The 16,650-nt window shown below is 45.0% G+C and overlaps 1 protein-coding gene across 6 annotated transcripts in view; it reads left to right on the top strand.

Annotated features, from left to right (window-relative positions):
- Nucleotides 1–16,650, top strand: part of Fnip2 (folliculin interacting protein 2) — a 118,633-nt gene that overhangs the window by 71,915 nt on the left and 30,068 nt on the right. For all 6 annotated transcript variants that reach the window (XM_052731301.1, XM_052731299.1, XM_052731298.1 and 3 more), the window contains 5 exons: nt 1,022–1,151; nt 7,048–7,249; nt 8,195–8,283; nt 11,713–11,859; nt 11,982–12,151. In XM_052731301.1, coding sequence (XP_052587261.1) covers nt 1,022–1,151; nt 7,048–7,249; nt 8,195–8,283; nt 11,713–11,859; nt 11,982–12,151 — 738 coding nt within the window. The remainder of the gene's footprint in view (nt 1–1,021; nt 1,152–7,047; nt 7,250–8,194; nt 8,284–11,712; nt 11,860–11,981; nt 12,152–16,650) is intronic.

Below are 16,650 nucleotides of genomic sequence, written 5' to 3'. Positions count from 1 at the left end.
GCTTTGGAATGGGATGTTGATTATGTTATATACATGGGCTGTGTTCTTAGCAATCTTGAGTGTGTCCTCATGAATGAGCAATACTTCCTTTTGCATTTGTAATGTAAAGCCTGATCATGTGTGCACTGCTCAGATCTGCAGATTTGTGGATTAGGAATCCATGTGACTAAGAATAGAGGGTGGCTAGGTGGGTAGGCTAGGATTCTTTTTCTGAAGAGTGGTGATGTGCATCTGTAATCCCAACACTGGGGAAGTTGAGGCAGGAGGATTGAGAGTTCAAGAACAGTTTAGACTGCATAGCAATAGATACTGTGTCAAAAAAAATGTGTGTTTTTTCTTCTTATATATAGAAATTTTTGGAAGAGAGAAATTTTAGTCTCCCCCTGCTGGATATGATTGGTAGAATCCAAAATTTTAGGTTAACTGGCTTTGTGTGTTTATGGTGTTAAAATACATAATTCATATAAATTTGCCATCTTAAACTCTTTCTGGGGGGATGACTGTTGGGAGGTTATGTAACCCAGGCTATCCTGGAACTCAAAATTACATAGTTAAGCTGACCTAGGACTCAAGATCCTCCTGCCTCTGCATCTCTAGTACTGAGGTTATAGGAATGTGCCACCATGCATGGCATATAGTCTATTTATTTATTCATTCATTCATTCATTCATTCATTCACTTGTTTGGAGGGCAGTGAACATTTGTGTACAGACGTACAAACATGTGCTGTGTGAGTTTGTGTCAGAAGTCAACCGTGAGGGTCTTTTGCTTTCTGAGATGGGGTCTTTTCCTGGGAGGTGGGCCCCTCTGGGTTGGTTAGGATGGATGGCCAGTGAGCCCCAGGGGTTCTCCTGTCTCTTCCTCTCCAGCCCCGGGATTACAAGTGCATATTAGCAAGCCTAGCTTTTTATGTGGGTTCTGAGTAGCCCCCAGCCTCAATGGAGTCCATTGTAAATGTATAGCTCAGTGGTATTGGGCATTATAAAAACGGACTCTGAAACTGAAATGTGCTTCCTCACAGCTTCACTGAGCAGCCTCTTGATCACACCCTTCCCGTCTCCGAGCTCCTCGACTTCCTCCTCCAGCAGTTACCAGCGCCGCTGGCTTCGAAGTCAGACAACAAGTTTGGAAAACGGCATCTTTCCAAGGAGGTGAGTTCCATGTTTCCTCTGGCTAAGGAAAGTGCTAGTGTAAACAACTTACAAAACCTGGCAGGCTTATCCTTGCCTGTTGTCAGGAGAAGACCTGAAACCTTGTGATTAGTTCCAGCTTAGCCTGAAAGTTGACAAGTTCAATTGTTAAGGAGATAGTCGATTAAAGCTAGGCAGCCTATCCTGGAATGCAATATGTAGCCCAGACGGGACTCTAACTCATCATGCTTTGCCTTCCTAAGCATATGAGAATGTTGACACTGTGCCCAGCTGAAAAAACATCTTTTTATTTAGAAGATACTGGAAATGCCTGGATATCTACACAATGTATGTGCTAGATTTGATGGTGATTTAGAGTGAATATGCTCTGTTTAAGCCAGATTCCTTCCAGACATAGCTATAAGTAATAAAGGATGGGACAAATCTCTTCTTCTGGCTACAATGATTCCAGTGTGGTGTTTGAGGCATAGACCTTTGTGGCACTTAAGTTCTTAGACTAAACAGGCATGAATATGAGTATACATAGAGAGAGCCTCAAGGTTTTTCCTACCTTTGTTTTACTTTGGTTTTGAATCTGAAGTTTATTTAGTTGCATCCAAAGTATAGATTTCATGCTATACCAGTAGCACCCAGGCCCCTCTTTTTATAGCTCTAAAACTTTAAAGGGAATTTTCATATGTCACTAAAATATTCCTGTCAGTTAACTGAGTGTGGAAATTGCCCGGTCATCACTGTGTTTTGAGTCTGTGAAGATGGCTCAGCCATGTGCCTGTGCTGAGTAGTAGCTTGTGACCAGTAGAGAAGATGACAGAAAACAGGTCAGGAAAGATCAGGCCACAGTAAACACCACGAAGGTGTGAAGTGCACTGGAACTCAGGAGGAAGGACCGTGGTGGTGGGCACTCGTGGAGGCTGCTGAGGAGCCCTGTAGAAAGGTAAGCTGAGCAGTCAGTGCTGAGGCTCCTCTTCTGTTCCTCTCAAAACCCTGGAGGGCAGCAGGAGAAGGTTACAGCCGGTCCTTCCATGGGCCGCTGCTCTTCGGTGCATGGACTTCAAGTGGAGTGATGAGATCATGGCGTCTGAGATGGGGACCAGTCCTGGCTCTGCCCTCATCAGGCACGTGATGGAGTCTGTTAACTAGGTCTCGGGTGCTTCTTCCTCGTGTGCATTAGGTTAGTAACAGGTTCAGCCTTGGTGTTATTAGGAGGGTGAAACTGGATAAGCAAGTCAAGTGCTCAGACAGAACTACAACATTGGTGGTGCATGTCTAAAATCCCAGCACTTGGAGGTTGACACAGTGCGAGCCTGTGTCCAGGAATAGCCTGGGCTACACAGAGAGACCCTGTCTCAAAAAATACAGTGGAAGAAGAAAACCAACTTCCCAGAAGTTCTCCTTTGACTTCCAAATGTGTGCATGGCACATTACACAAGCCATATACACATAGAAAATAAACATGATATTTTTTCTTTGAGACATGGTCTTTACATAGCCCTGGCTATCCTGGAGCTCACTGTGTAGATCAGGCTGCCCTCAAACTCAGCATAGATGCCCCTGCCTCTGCCTCTTCAAGTGCTGGGATTAAAGGTGTGTGCCACCATGCCTGGCATAATTTTTTACAGTTGCAGATAAAATAGTGGCCAGTGTGACTTACTGATGTCACTGTAGCACCTATCAAGTTGGTACCCTTTCCATCCTTACTGCCACTCTGCACCTCTGGTGTGTGAAGGGATGGATACAGAAGGCCATCCATGGAAACTTCTCTTCACATGCCTTCAGATTTATGTCTGGAGCTGTCTAGAGCATTTTCAAACCTAGATCTTGAACTCAGTAAACAAACTGAATGGAGACCTGGCATTGGGAACTGTGGATAGTTACTGAGCCTTCACCTAAAATAAGTATCTTACCTTCATAAAGCCTAGTCATAGTCAGGACTGGCTACATAGTTTATGGGACCAGTGCAAAGGGAAAATGCCAGGCCCCTCCCTCCTCATAAGGCAAGAAGAATGCTAGAAAAGGTACTAGAATGCAAGGCATGTGTTTAAAAAAAAACAGTAACTTAAGATATAATAGTGGTATATAAATAACAAAACTATAAATTATAACAACATTTGGTGTCATAATTTAATATGGTACAAAACAGTATCCTGATTCATTATAAGATTTTTTTCTAAGTATTTGTATCCCACTCTGCTGTTGTGACTGACCTGGAAGGCGAACGCAGTGATCAGGTTGTGGCTCTCAGCCCGTTCTGGAGGAAGATGCTGTTGAGGGGACAGTAGCCTGCCTGCCTCCCTCTGTTGTTGATTCCTCCCTTCCTCCCAATCCCCCTCTGTGTGCAGGGGCTGACACCGACCTGGAGCCGGAGTGCTGGGGTTCTAGGTCCACACTGCCACCCTTGCCTGAGTGATTACTTCTTGTGCTGGAAACAGAACAGTGACATCAGAAGCTCTCACCGCTTCTGGCTTTGAGAGGAAGTACACAGTCATTAAAAACATCCTCCTGCCCTACATGGTGGTGTACACTGTTAGGTCTAACACGGGGGTGGGTGGGTGGGGGAGGGGACGCAGAAACAGATGGATTTCTATGACTTCAAGGCCAGCCTGATATATGTAGCAAGTTTCAAGCAAGCCAGGGCTATATGATGAGACCATATAAAAAAAAAAAGCAAAATTTAATTTTGAGATAAATAAATCAAAAATCCTTCCAAGAGTGTTACAGGTAGTTAGGAATGGTAGAGCCCCTAAATTTAGGCTGGCTCTGCTCTGACTTCAGGCCGCCTCATTGTGCAAGCTTGTGGTATGAGGGCACCTACACAGGATGTTATACATCCTGCAGCTGGTAATAGCTCTGCTATCTGTGGGGATAGAGGAGCCTCAGGCATTTTATCCCTTAGAAAAAAAACCCCAAATCCTAAAGGAGCCAGACATGGAGACATGTCCCTCGGAAGCCTTTTGATTAGTAAATTGAACAAAGTTTCCATTGGGATGTTTCTTAGACTTATCATATTATCTGTTTCATAGGTTCAATGTAAGTTCAGATCTGACCTCAACAATAGTTGTGCCAAGCAGCCCTGTTAGCAATTATAGTTTGTCTATATGTACTAAAATGACGATGGTTTTTAAGTGATTATGATTTTGAAGTACTTACATATATCAATATATTCTTAAGTGTAACAAGACACAATCTGATTTTTTTTTTTTTGAGGTAGGGTCCAGTTCTGTAGCCCCCAGTAGCCTTGAACTCATGGTCCTCCTGTCTTGCTTCCGTGTGCTGGAGTTACATGTATGGACTGCCATGCCTCCTCTACTTGATTTCTCTCTGTGGAAAAGACCGAAGTGTATAGCCATGGTCTTTCTGGGTCTTGAAATGTGTTGGCTGATCTGTGCTTCCAGATCTTTGCTGTGGTGCTGTAGCCACCCACCACAGTGCATCCGACAGCATGAGCTGGAGCTGGTGGGTCAGGCAGGTGGACATCAGGTTACCGCTGATACCAGCAGCCTAGAATGGCAGAGACAGATATCCTAGGGCATAACTCGAGCATCCTTACCAGAGAGCATTCTGTTGCTCAGGCAAGCACTGCTTCAGGTTCTGTATTGATAAAACGGCCTGGGTGGTTGACCTGGTGACCTGGAGAGAGAGCATGAAAAGGTATCTGGTTATATATATATCAGAATATTTGACACATTCTCCAGCATCCTTTACTGTGGAATGATACTTAAAAGATAATTACGATTCCCTATGACCTGGTTTGTTCCAGTTTGGGTGGTTGGACTGCAGAGTGAAGCTCTGTGGCTTTAGCTTTCAGTAGAGCTGTGTAGTAAAGCCGGTAAGATCTAGTTTCTATTCACCGAGGAAGGTCTCACCGCAGTTCAGCAGGTGGCACTCTCTGCCCTGCTTACACTGGTAGCCGAGTTGACCATTGTGTGGAGGGTGGAGATGGAGATGAAGAATACAATAGAGACAGTGTTGATCCCAGTTCAGCTATTCAAGACCACCTCGGCTTGAGGAGGAAGGTAATGATAATGATCCAAGTGGTTTACTTCCGAGAAAGAAGAGAAATAGAGCATTCAGCGAAGAGGCAACTTTTACACTGTAGCCCAGAAGAATGTCTTGTTGCTATTCTTTTTTTTTTTTTTTTGGTACAGGGTCTCACTATCCCAGCCTGTCCTTGAACTTGAGTTCAAGACTACCTCCTTAGTTTACCTCAGCCTCTTGGGGATGGGATTGCAGATGTGTACCACCACACCTGGATAGAATTTTTATATGCAGAATAGAAATAGACTAGTGCACAGAAACAAGCTTTTAATACAAAGACTTCACCACAAAGACTGGGAGCCTTTAAAAATACCAACTCACTTCCTGTGTGAAACTATGTGACGTTCTGTGTGGTTCTCGGAGCTCTTTCTGGTGATTGGGATCTGGAGTTTTCTCAGGGAAGAGTGGGTAGTTTGTTGGGATACTTGGTACATTTACACAATACCTACAGGTCAGGAGCTGTCATGTCACTCATACCCTCCCTCATCCCACATCTGAGGGATGTTAGGGATGTTATGGAACGCAGAAACATAAACCTCAGAGCCTAGAGCTTTTCCCTTTTAAACAGAGCTTTCTTAACCATGCGGCTTCTGACGTGCTTAACCCATGGGTTAGTAAAACCCAGATAGAGTTGAAAATATACAGACTACTATAGACTGTGACTAGAGCCCTTAAAAATGGTGTAGTTGGTGACAAAGAAAACCTGTGTTGCACGCTGTTGTGTGGCAGGCTGGCTATACTGCTTTGCAATAGACTTTACTTTGGTGCCTTTGTAGAACAAAATGAACTTTTATTTTCGCTCTTGTGTTGGTAGCTCTCCTGGCTTTTCACAGCTTTTAAATAAGAGTTGTGGTTAAACCATAATTGTATTATCCCTAACACAAATTGGATATATATTAAGACTTTATGGCTGTGTAGTTCTTTTATTACAGAAGCAGGGTCTCTCAAAAGGATCGTTAAGTTCTTTGAGAACTTGACTATAACCGATGAGAGCTGAGCCTTTCTGCTTAGCGGATTTCCCAGAGTGCTCAGTGAGTCAATCACTTGGCTTCATCAGCGCATTTAAAGGGGTAACTTCATCTGCTGGTTCTAATAGCCTTGGGGAAGGTGCTAGTGAGCGTTGAAGCATGGTGTCTGTGGAAACAGAATACTCCACAGGACTGGTCTTCTTAGTCTCTCCTCTGTTCTTACCTGCCAACAAAAACCAAGGACGACCTATTTCATTTCTTTGTTTTATGTTCTAAGTACACATGTGCCAGAGAGCGTGTGTAGACATCAGAGGACAGCTTTCAGAAGTCAGTTCTTGCCTTCTGCCTTGAGACAGGGTTTCTCTTGTTTCTTCTGTGCGTCATGTTCTAGGCTAGCGGGCCTGTGAGTGTCCCCTCACCAATGTTTCTGTCCCTGCCTCCCATCTCACGGTGGGAATGCTGGGATTGCAGGTGTGTGCTGCCACATCCAGCTTCTCTGTGAGTGTCAGGGACGGAACTGAGGTCACCAGGCTTGCACGACAAGCACTTCTGTGCCCTGAGCATCTCTCTAGCTAGGGCCTGTGTTTTGATGGAACTGGTATCTCGAACTCCTTCTAGATACAGCCATTCGGATGAGAGTCAAACATTTAAATTAGCGTTGGCTTTCACTTGAACTTCTTTTGATGGTAAGGTGATAATGTGTGGTAAGTGGACATTCCCTCAGTTTTCATGACAAAGGAGTGAGAAGATGATGAATCTGAGGTAGATCAATGACCAGCTAAGTTCTCAGTCTATTCTGCATTGGCTTCCTGAGTGTCATCACATGGCCAAGACAGCTTACCTTCCGTGACTCAGTGATGCATGACCACTTTTCAAACTTACTTTTCCTCCAGGTCAACTGATGAGACGTTTAGCTTGGCTGACGAAACCTGTAGCTCTAATCCAGCCATAGTGAGAAGGAAGAAAATTGCCATCAGCGTCATCTTTTCCTTGTGTGAGAGAGAAGCAGCACAGCAGAACTTCCAGGATTTCTTTTTCTCCCACTTCCCCCTCTTTGAATCCCACATGAACAGGCTCAAGAGCGCCATTGAAAAGGTAAGGGATGGGGTAAGGAAGTGCTCAGGGGCAGTCACTTAGACAGCGTGTGCAAGGGGTGGGGTGCAGCTTAGGGTAGTGCATTTACACAGTGTGTGCGAGGGATGGGGTGCAGCTCAGGGTAGTGCATTTACACAGTGTGTGCAAGGGATGGGGTGCAGCTCAGGGTAGTGCATTTACACAGTGTGTGCAAGGGATGAGGTGCAGCTCAGGGTAGTGCATTTACAGTGTGTGCAAGGGATGGGGGTGCAGCTCAGGGTAGTGCATTTACAGTGTGCAAGGAGTGGGGTGCAGCTCAGGGGTAGTGCATTTACAGTGTGTGCAAGGAGTGGAGTGCAGCTCAGGGTAGTGCATTTACAGTGTGTGCAAGGAGTGGGGTGCAGCTCAGGGTAGTGCATTTACAGTGTGTGCAAGGGATGGGGTGCAGCTCAGGGTAGTGCGTTTACACAGTGTGTGCAAGGGATAGGGTGCAGCTCAGGGTAGTGCATTTACACAGTGTGTGCAAGGGATGGGGTGCAGCTCAGGGTAGTGCATTTACAGTGTGTGCAAGGGGTGGGGTGCAGCTCAGTAGTGCACTTATACAGCTTGTGCAAGACCCTGGGATCCATTCCAAGCAAACACTTAAATAAGAAAATGAAAGGTAATAAGATCACAACCTACTGGCAAACGGGAGAGGTTTGCAGCCCAAGATGGCACATGTCTTTGTGTGTCAGATGGCCTGCCGAAGGAAGTCAGAACGTGCCCTGGCACGATGATCCTCAGGGTTTTTCAGGCTAGAGGCAGACGCTGGTTGCTGTCGGGAAGGAAGTTACTGGATTTTGCTGAAGCGTCATAACTGTGGGTGTTTTAGATTCATTGTAACATTGTTCACTAACGAGCCCCAGCAGACCAGTTATAAAGGACTTTCTTCTCAGAGGGTAATTTGGCTCACTCTCTTCCATGAAGGCCATGATCTCCTGCAGGAAGATAGCAGAATCAAGTCTCCGTGTCCAGTTTTATGTGAGCCGTCTGATGGAGGCACTGGGAGAATTCAGGTAAAGTACAAGGGTTGAAAATCCAGCAGGAAGTTAGGAGCAGTAGTACTGTCGGCTGCTATGAGGTGACCTCTTAGAAGAATGAGGGGACTGGCAATTTTCAGTTATTTAGTGTCTCTGCCCCTGAGAACAGATGAAGTAAAACCAAACATTTGGTAATGTAGCACCTAGTCATCTTGACTGTGCCTGAAGGATCTTAATGGGATTGGTTGGTTGGTTTGTTGTGTTGTTAGGGGTTTTTGTTTTGGTTTTGTGTTTATTTTGAGATAGGGTCTCACTGTGTAGTCCTGGCTGACCTAGAACTGCCTACTAGACCAGGCTGGCTTCAAACTCATAGAGATCCACCTGCCTCTGCCTCCTGAGGGCTGGGATTAAGGCATGCATTACCTGGATTAATGGGATTGTTTTCATCAGAATGAACTGAAATCTAATCTTAGAGGATGGCTTATAAGTCAGTTCCATGATCTTACATTTGTTGTCTCATAAACACTGAAGGCAAAGCCTTTTTACCCTTTTTACAGATGTTGAAACTTGGGTTCAGGAGTGCTGCTTATCCCCTAGAGTGCGTGGAGAAAATGTGTACGTGTCGTGGAGACCTAGCTCTCATCTGCCAGGGCGGGTCTAGTGCACATCAGTGCCTGTGCGCCATGCCCTGGTCTGGATAGTGAACCGTCTGGTCCCCTTTCTCTGACTCTGTAAGCAGTTTCTAACTGACCCCTGCCTCCACTCATCATCTGTGGACACTGGTTTTCTGTGGTCCTTGCCCTCAGAGTGTGGGTAGCAAGGTAGTCTGCTCCAGGTATGGGGTTTTTCCCCCCTGTGCTCATCTGAGTTTCTCAGCGTTCTCACCATGGGGAATGGAATCTCACGGCTAAGCAGTGATGAGTAAATGAGCCAAATAGCTGAGGGGTGAAAAAAAAAATTACATTTCCTAGAATGTTAGAACACTTTTTGGTGAGCTCAGTGCTGCTTGAAGCAAAATTACCACCTTTTCTGAACTCTGGCTATAGAAAAAGAACTGCTTGGTTGTTTCATTTTGAGAAAAGCCATGAAGATGATGGGTCGGCTGTCTCCTCGAGGGGCAGCACTAGATTTGCGTATGGCTTTGCTGTGGTCACACTCAAAGCTGGCTCGGGCTGGAGAGTCTGGATGCTAATCTAATCAAAATACCAATCTTCCAGAGGTGAAAACCTGAAAATAAAAAGCCAGAGGTTGGTACGTAGAAGAGGCTTATACTTACTTTGACAGTGAGCCCTCCAGAAACTAATGTACTGATATTTAGAGAGATGAGGGTTTGTTTTTGTTTTTTTGTTTTTTTGTTTTTTTTTTGAGACAGGTTCTCACTATGTAGTTCTGTCTGTCCTGGGACTCATTGTGTAGACCATGCTGGCCTTGAACTCAAAAACATGCAGCTGCCTCTGCCTCCCAAGTCCTGCGATTAAAGGCGTGTGCCAGTATGCCCAACTGAGACAAGAGTTTTGTAGGTTAATCCTAGACCTTGTTACTGTAATCATCTTTACTGCTTTTTTTTTGTTTAAAGATATGCTTTTAATTGAAATAGAATTATGTCACTTTCCCTCTTTCTATCCCTCCCAGGTACCCTCCATGTCTTTTTTCACCACTCCTACACTCTGAAGCTGATGATTTTTTATTATTTTTGTTACATACATATATGAATATAGGTGTATGCACAAATACATGAATGCACCTTGCTGAGTCTGGTTTTGCGTAAACACTTTGAGGGATGACCACTCTGCACTGGACAAACCATTAAGGAGGCTCATCACTAGAAGAGGCTAGCTAATTCTCCTCCCAGCAGTCATTTGCTGCCTACAGTTTTTAGTCTGGGGGGTAGGACCCCAAGACATTTTCCCTCTTTGGTATTAATATGTCCATATTTATGGCCCCTGTTCTGAGCTTGCTTATGCAGCTGTTTCTAGGAGACACTATTTCACTGCACATGTCCTGGTCCTCTGGCTCTTGCAGTCTTCCTGCCCCTCTTCCATGAAGTTCCCAGAGCCATGGGTGGAGAGCTGTGATGTAGATTATCCGTTAGAGCTGGCCTCCCGACCCTCTGTTGGTCCCTGCATCGTGCCCAGTTGGGGCATCACAGCTTCTTAACTCAGTAAATAGTACTATTTTTTGAGGTGTGAAGGTTTTTTGTTTTCCGTTTTTGCCAAGGTAGATTTGTGTCCTGTTCTGATTCCTTTAAGGCACACGGCTACATAATTTAGTCCAAGTATGCTTCCCCTGTCTTGATTTGGGAGAGGTTTGTGTTACCCATTCAGGGCTGGATTGACATTTTGCCCAGTGGAGGGCCTGAGTAAGTTTTTTACACTCTGGAAAAACACATGAGAGCCATGTAGATTATAACAGCACCTGCCATGCCTGAATTCCATCCCCCCTTGCCATTAAATATGTATATATCTTATGCACGTTACCCGACCTTTCTAATCTCCTGTGTTAGAAGTTGCCACGTATGACAGTGAAGAAGAACCATCGTGTAGTTTTTCGTCTAAAACAAGTTGGGTGTTTGATTTAGAAAGCCATCACATTAATTAGAAATCAGAGTTGAGTCACCTAACAATCTCATTTTGAGCCTAGCATGTGCTTTCTTTGTCCTGCAGATTTTTGTGCCCCACTCCCCACCTTATTGGAGATAGCCTTGCTGTGTAGCTGTGGCTGCCTCACACTCTTAGTTCTCTGGCCTATGTCTCTTCAGTGCTGGGATTATTGGTATACCCAGCTCTTGATCTGCATTTTTTTTTTAAACTGTAAGAATGCTGCATGGAGATGGGATTGTAACTCAGTGATAGAATGCTCGTCTAGCGTGCAAAAAGACCAGGATATGCTTTTTGGTACCACAAAAACAATAACTATATGATACCCTACAAACCTGTACAGTTTAATTAAATTTTTATGTATAGATTTAAAAATAAACTTTAAAAGTGATTTTAAATTCTGGAAGAAGGACATTATGTTTTTTTTACCTTTTATGTTAATTTTGTGTGTATGTGTGTGATGCTTGGGATCAAGCCTAGTGCCATGTGCATTATAGGTAAGTGCTGTATCACAGAGCTACATCCCCGCAAATTGTTTTCTAAGTGAATGTTTTTATGCTAGGGATGGTGTGCTTTTTCTCTTAAGGGTTTCAGTCTCGCTACCTAACTTTGCTATTGTCTTGCATAAGCACTCGTAGATAATGTGTCAGTAAATGAGCATTCATTCATGTGTCCCAATAAAACTTTATTTACAAACATGCTAGCAATCAGATTTGTGTGAGCCATAGTTTGCCAGCCTGTGTCAGTTGGTTTTTTAATTCCTTAAGGAATACATGTATCAAAATTACTGTGTTCACCTTTGTTCTGCGACACTAAGATAACCCAAAATAACTGTTTATGACAGTTTGTCCCTTCTCTCTTCCTATAGAGGGACTATCTGGAACTTGTATTCTGTTCCAAGGATAGCTGAACCAGTATGGCTTACCATGATGTCGAGCACGTTGGAAAAAAGCCAGCTCTGCCAGCGCTTTCTCAAGGAATTCATACTTCTGATTGAGCAAGTCAACAAAAACCAGTAAGCATGAGCCCACTGAGACTTGTGGGTAAATCCTGAGCCAGCAGCATGTGTTCCGTACAGCACATGGCCTTGTCCTGCAGTTGACTAATGTGGGTGTGCTCTTATCCATTTTTCCCAAGGTTTTTCGCTGCCTTACTGACCGCGGTGTTAACATACCATTTGGCCTGGGTACCAACTGTCATGCCTGTTGATCACCCTCCCATTAAAGCCTTCTCGGAGAAGCGTACCTCTCAGTCGGTGAACCTGCTGGCCAAAACGCATCCGTATAATCCTCTCTGGGCACAGCTGGGTTAGTACCTAATTTGACTGTTCAGAGAATATAATCTGGGAGGGGGGATGCTAGAAATTATAGCTTGTACTGGCTTTCCAACCCAGTCATTGAAGGATTGGCTCTTGCAGGAATGAGACTGGACCACAGATTCGAGTTAACAGGCTGCTGCCCTCATCCCTTTCCCTCACTGGTAGCTTTGTCTCTTTTGAGATAGTGTAGGTCAACTGAGTCCTCCACTTCACAGAGGCTGTTCACCCTGTCATGGTTTCCTTAACTAACTACTGACTGTTTGGGCCAGATAATTCTTTGTGGTCGAGTTGTGATGGGGCAGGGGAGGGCTGCCTGACATCTTATAGATTGTTCGGCAATACTCCTGACCTCCATTCACCGGATCCCAGTACAGCTCCTCACTGCCCAAAGTGATAACCATCAGAATATCTCCAGGCATTGCCAAACTTCCCTGGGAAGAGGGGTAACAAAAGGCACTCGAGTGAGAACCTGTAGGGTGGAGTGGCTGGGGAGAGAGAAGAGGGGAAAGTGGCACCCTCTAATCCCCCCACCTCTCTGACCACACCGTACATCTGATGTCTCTTGGTCTGTCACTCGGTCTTGTGGTTGATGGTAGCAGTGCTTCCTCAACACATATGTATAGGCATGGTGTAGGAATCGAGCACTTCGTAGGTGAGACTGGGGTTACGTACCTGGACTCGCTCTAAGCAAGCATGAGAGTGACAGGTGTGGTTACATGGCACTTGGTCCTACCCGTGTGCTGGAACTCAGAGTGGAGTCACAGCTGCTCAGGCCTCAGTAGTCAGCTGCCTGGTGAACGAGTTGATCCATCATTTGAGAACGTCATAGTGCTTGGAGAAGAGTGTACAAGGGATGTGCGAGTGTCATGGCAGTGGACGTGGGGGCCAGAAGCCTTTTTACTTGGTTCATTTCTGAAGGCAGTCACTTGGCTTTCCTGTGCCTCTTCCTTTGGTGTGTTAGAGGTAGTACCTGGGGCCTTGTCTGTGGCTAAGCAAGCACTCTGCACACGTCCGATGGGATGGGTCAGGACTTGGTGTTTGCTGGGAGATGCAATCAGTTGTACAAAGCACTTTTGCTCTGGATGCTGTGAGCTGAAAACTGCATTGTGGGGTGTTTATAGAGGGAGAAAGAGGATGAATGGGGTTTTCCAGGAAGGCTTCCTTGAGGGAATCTCCACATGGTAATTGCTAGGGAAAGCAGTGGGCTGCGAAAGCACTCTAGTCCTAGAAAACGGTGTTTCAGTCGTTGTAACAAAAGCTGACGCCGTGACACAAGCAGCGAGCGTTGTTAGTGCCCGACACACATACTGATTGGTGAGATTCTCACCCCTACCTGTTACAGGTGTCCTTATTTCATACGAGTAAAAATACTTTCTTGCCTTTATGCCTATGAGACACAAAAGGAGATACACATCTCATAGGGTAAGTAATAGGTGTGTTTTTAATGAATTAACTAAAGAATTCATGGGGAGTAAAACCATGTTAGACCAGGAGTGACTGCACATCATAACGTGTAATCCCAGGACTTGGGAGGCTGAGGCAGGAGAATTATGAGTTGTAGGCCAGTCTGGGCTACTTAACCAAGGCGTTGCCTAAAAAAAAAAAAAAAAAAAGTACAGTGCTTTATATTTTGATGCTTGGTACAAGGAACAGTTCAAAACTTGCCCCACCACTCAGATGAGAAGCTCTTCTCGAGGACATACGTTGTTCTCAATGGGAAGACATTCTTTTCAAAGTGTAGTTTTCATTCCCGCAGGGGATCAGTCTGGATATTAAAGGAAATGCAGTGTGTCCTGCTGCAGAGTCGATTTTCAAACAGTGGTAATTAAGCCACATGCATTTAATTAGATAAATGCATTTAGACTCAGGAATGCTTCTCCTGTGGGACTGAGCTAACTGGTGACTCCTTGTGTTCCGCATAACAAGGCAAACATTCCCTCTTGTGGGCTTGCTCGTGGCTTTTCATGGGAGATCATACACCACTGAAGGTCCTCAGTTCTCTCTTCTTGAGAAGAATCCCTCCAAGGTCTGGGTGTTGACCGGAGTAGTTCGAGGAGGGAGAGAAGGCATAGGACAGACTTGTAAAGACGAGTGTGCGCGATCAAATCTCCACTATCACGAACAATGAAGGCATTCCCACGATTAGACAGAGGACGGACGTGCTTCAACTCCAGTTGTTTTCTGTGTGTCGTGATAGGCAGGAAAATGTAAGCTCTGGGGACTAAACAGTGGTGCAGATGTGATTTTAATCTAGTTTCCTAAGTAATAAAAACGGTTCTATCTTGAATGATTTCAGCGTCTTACTGAGAGCTCATCAGGACAGTCTACACGTCTCATCTCACCCGTGTGATTTCTCAGCCAGTCTCTCCTCACACTCAAGGACTTGCTCCACAGAGCGCAGTGTCCCCATGGGCACCATGCACAGGGGTTTCCACATTAGGGATACTGTCCACTAGTGGCCTGTGGAAGCCATTTGTGGGTTAGAAAGGCATTTAAACAGGATAGTAGAATAGAAAGAGAGTGACTCCCACAGACGTTCCGTAAATGTGAGTTTTAGGATGTGGTGTCTCAGCATAGAATTTGCTGTGGGTGAGCAACCTGCGCTTGAGCTGTGTGGGTTTTCTCCTGCTGTCTTCAGAATGCCCTTTTTACCTTTGGTCTTGACAGTTCAGCTACACACGTCGGCTTTTACTTTTACTTGGATTTTCCTGCTTGGAGTTCATGATCTTCTTGGATGTACAGACCTATGTCATCCATGAAGTTTAGGTTTTTGGGAATCCTTGTTTTAAAATCTATTTTTGGGGCCGGGCGGTGGTGGTGCACGCCTTTAATCCCAGCACTCAGGAGGCAGAGCCAGGCGGATCTCTGTGAATTCGAGGCCAGCCTGTACTACAGAGCGAGATCCAGGAAAGGCGCAAAGCTACACAGAGAAACCCTGCCTCAAAAACAAAACAAACAAACAAAAAATCTGTTTTTGCTCCAGTCTCCCTGCCCCCTCTTTCTAGAATCCCTACTGTGTGCATATCACTGTGCTTGATGAGGCCCACAGACATCAGGGCTGTGTACATCTTTTTTCATTCTTTATTCTCCTCAGAATGGGTAACCCTACTTGACCTTCTTTCACACGTACCATCTCTTTTTCTTCACCCTGATGAGATCTGCTCTTCCACAGAGTCTGAGGATTAAATGACCATGAAGCTTGGCTATCACAAGCATGTTACATCTTTTCATCTTCAAGACACTTGTAAGACTTTCCATTTTACAGACAAGGAAACTAACTCTTCAGGAGGGTTGGAGGGAAACTTATCTGTGTGTTTCAGAGCATTATCCTTTGTTTGCAGCAGTTAGATATTTTCTGGCCAAAAAAAAGGTCATCAATACTTGTATACTTCCTTCTTGTTAGAATAGATTTACATCTTCTGTTTCCCCTCCTCCTTGTAGAAAATGTTGCCCCCTTGATGTTAACCGTCATCTAGTTTTACTTTTCATGAGTTTTCATTCAGCAGCGTGTGTGTGTGTGTGTGTCTGTGTGTGTCTGTGTGTCTGTGTCTCTGTCTGTGTTCATGTGTGGGTGCATACATACATATGTACATATGTATAGATGTGTGCAGATGCATGCAACCATGTCAGGTGTCCTCTTCTGTCACTCTGCCTTGTTCCCCTGAGAAGGATTTCATCACTGACCCCGGAGCTCACTGTTGCCCAGCAGTTTGGGTACAGACACGTGTGGCTCTACCTGGCTGCCTACGTGGATGCTGGGAAATGAACCTAGGTCCTCAGGCTTGTAAGTACTCTTGCTGAGTGTCCCAGCCCCTCTTAGCAACATGCTTTCCCTCTTTATCCATTTCATTTACAACACAACCTCTTCTGTTTGAAAAGACTCCCCATTTTTTTCCATTTTTTTTTAATATGGGAGATTTTGAATCCTTGCCCTGAGTAAGGGGTTTGTGCTGCTTTTCTAGTTTTGCTGCTGTGCACTAGCTAGAGGAGTAACCTTTGTAACCTGTGAAACTCCTTCTGTGTGCTCTGTTTACGTGAAAAATCATAGACCACGATGCTCCAACACTTAGACAATTAATTTATAACATATATCAAAATATATCAGGTTCCGGCCGTCTGGTAACATTTTTAGACCTGTGTGTTTTAGTGGGGGATGGGAAGTGTGGCTTGTTTGTTTTGTACTTGAGGCAGTCACTGTATATAGCCCAGGCTGGCCTGGAACTCATGATCCTCTTGTCTCAGCTTCCCTAGTAACTGCGATCATGGGCCCACACCACCAGGACCAGCTTGTATGTGGTAGTGGCCCTGAGGCCACAGAAACGCCCGAGTCCTAACGTGACTGTGATGTCCCGAAGTGTGGGGAGACAGGATCAGGAGGAAGGCATGACGTGAGCTCGTGGTCAGGGCAGTTTTCTCAGACCAAACCATAGTATCTCACCATACTTTGGAGCTCTCACTTTGAAGTCTAGGGTGACTTCCTAGATGCCA

Source organism: Peromyscus californicus, unplaced genomic scaffold (assembly GCF_007827085.1).
Source record: "Peromyscus californicus insignis strain IS unplaced genomic scaffold, ASM782708v3 Scaffold_9__1_contigs__length_137607984, whole genome shotgun sequence".
Taxonomy (NCBI): Eukaryota; Metazoa; Chordata; class Mammalia; order Rodentia; family Cricetidae; genus Peromyscus; species Peromyscus californicus.
The sequence above is the reverse complement of the archived record's forward strand: the minus strand, read 5'-3'. Positions and strand labels throughout refer to the sequence as shown.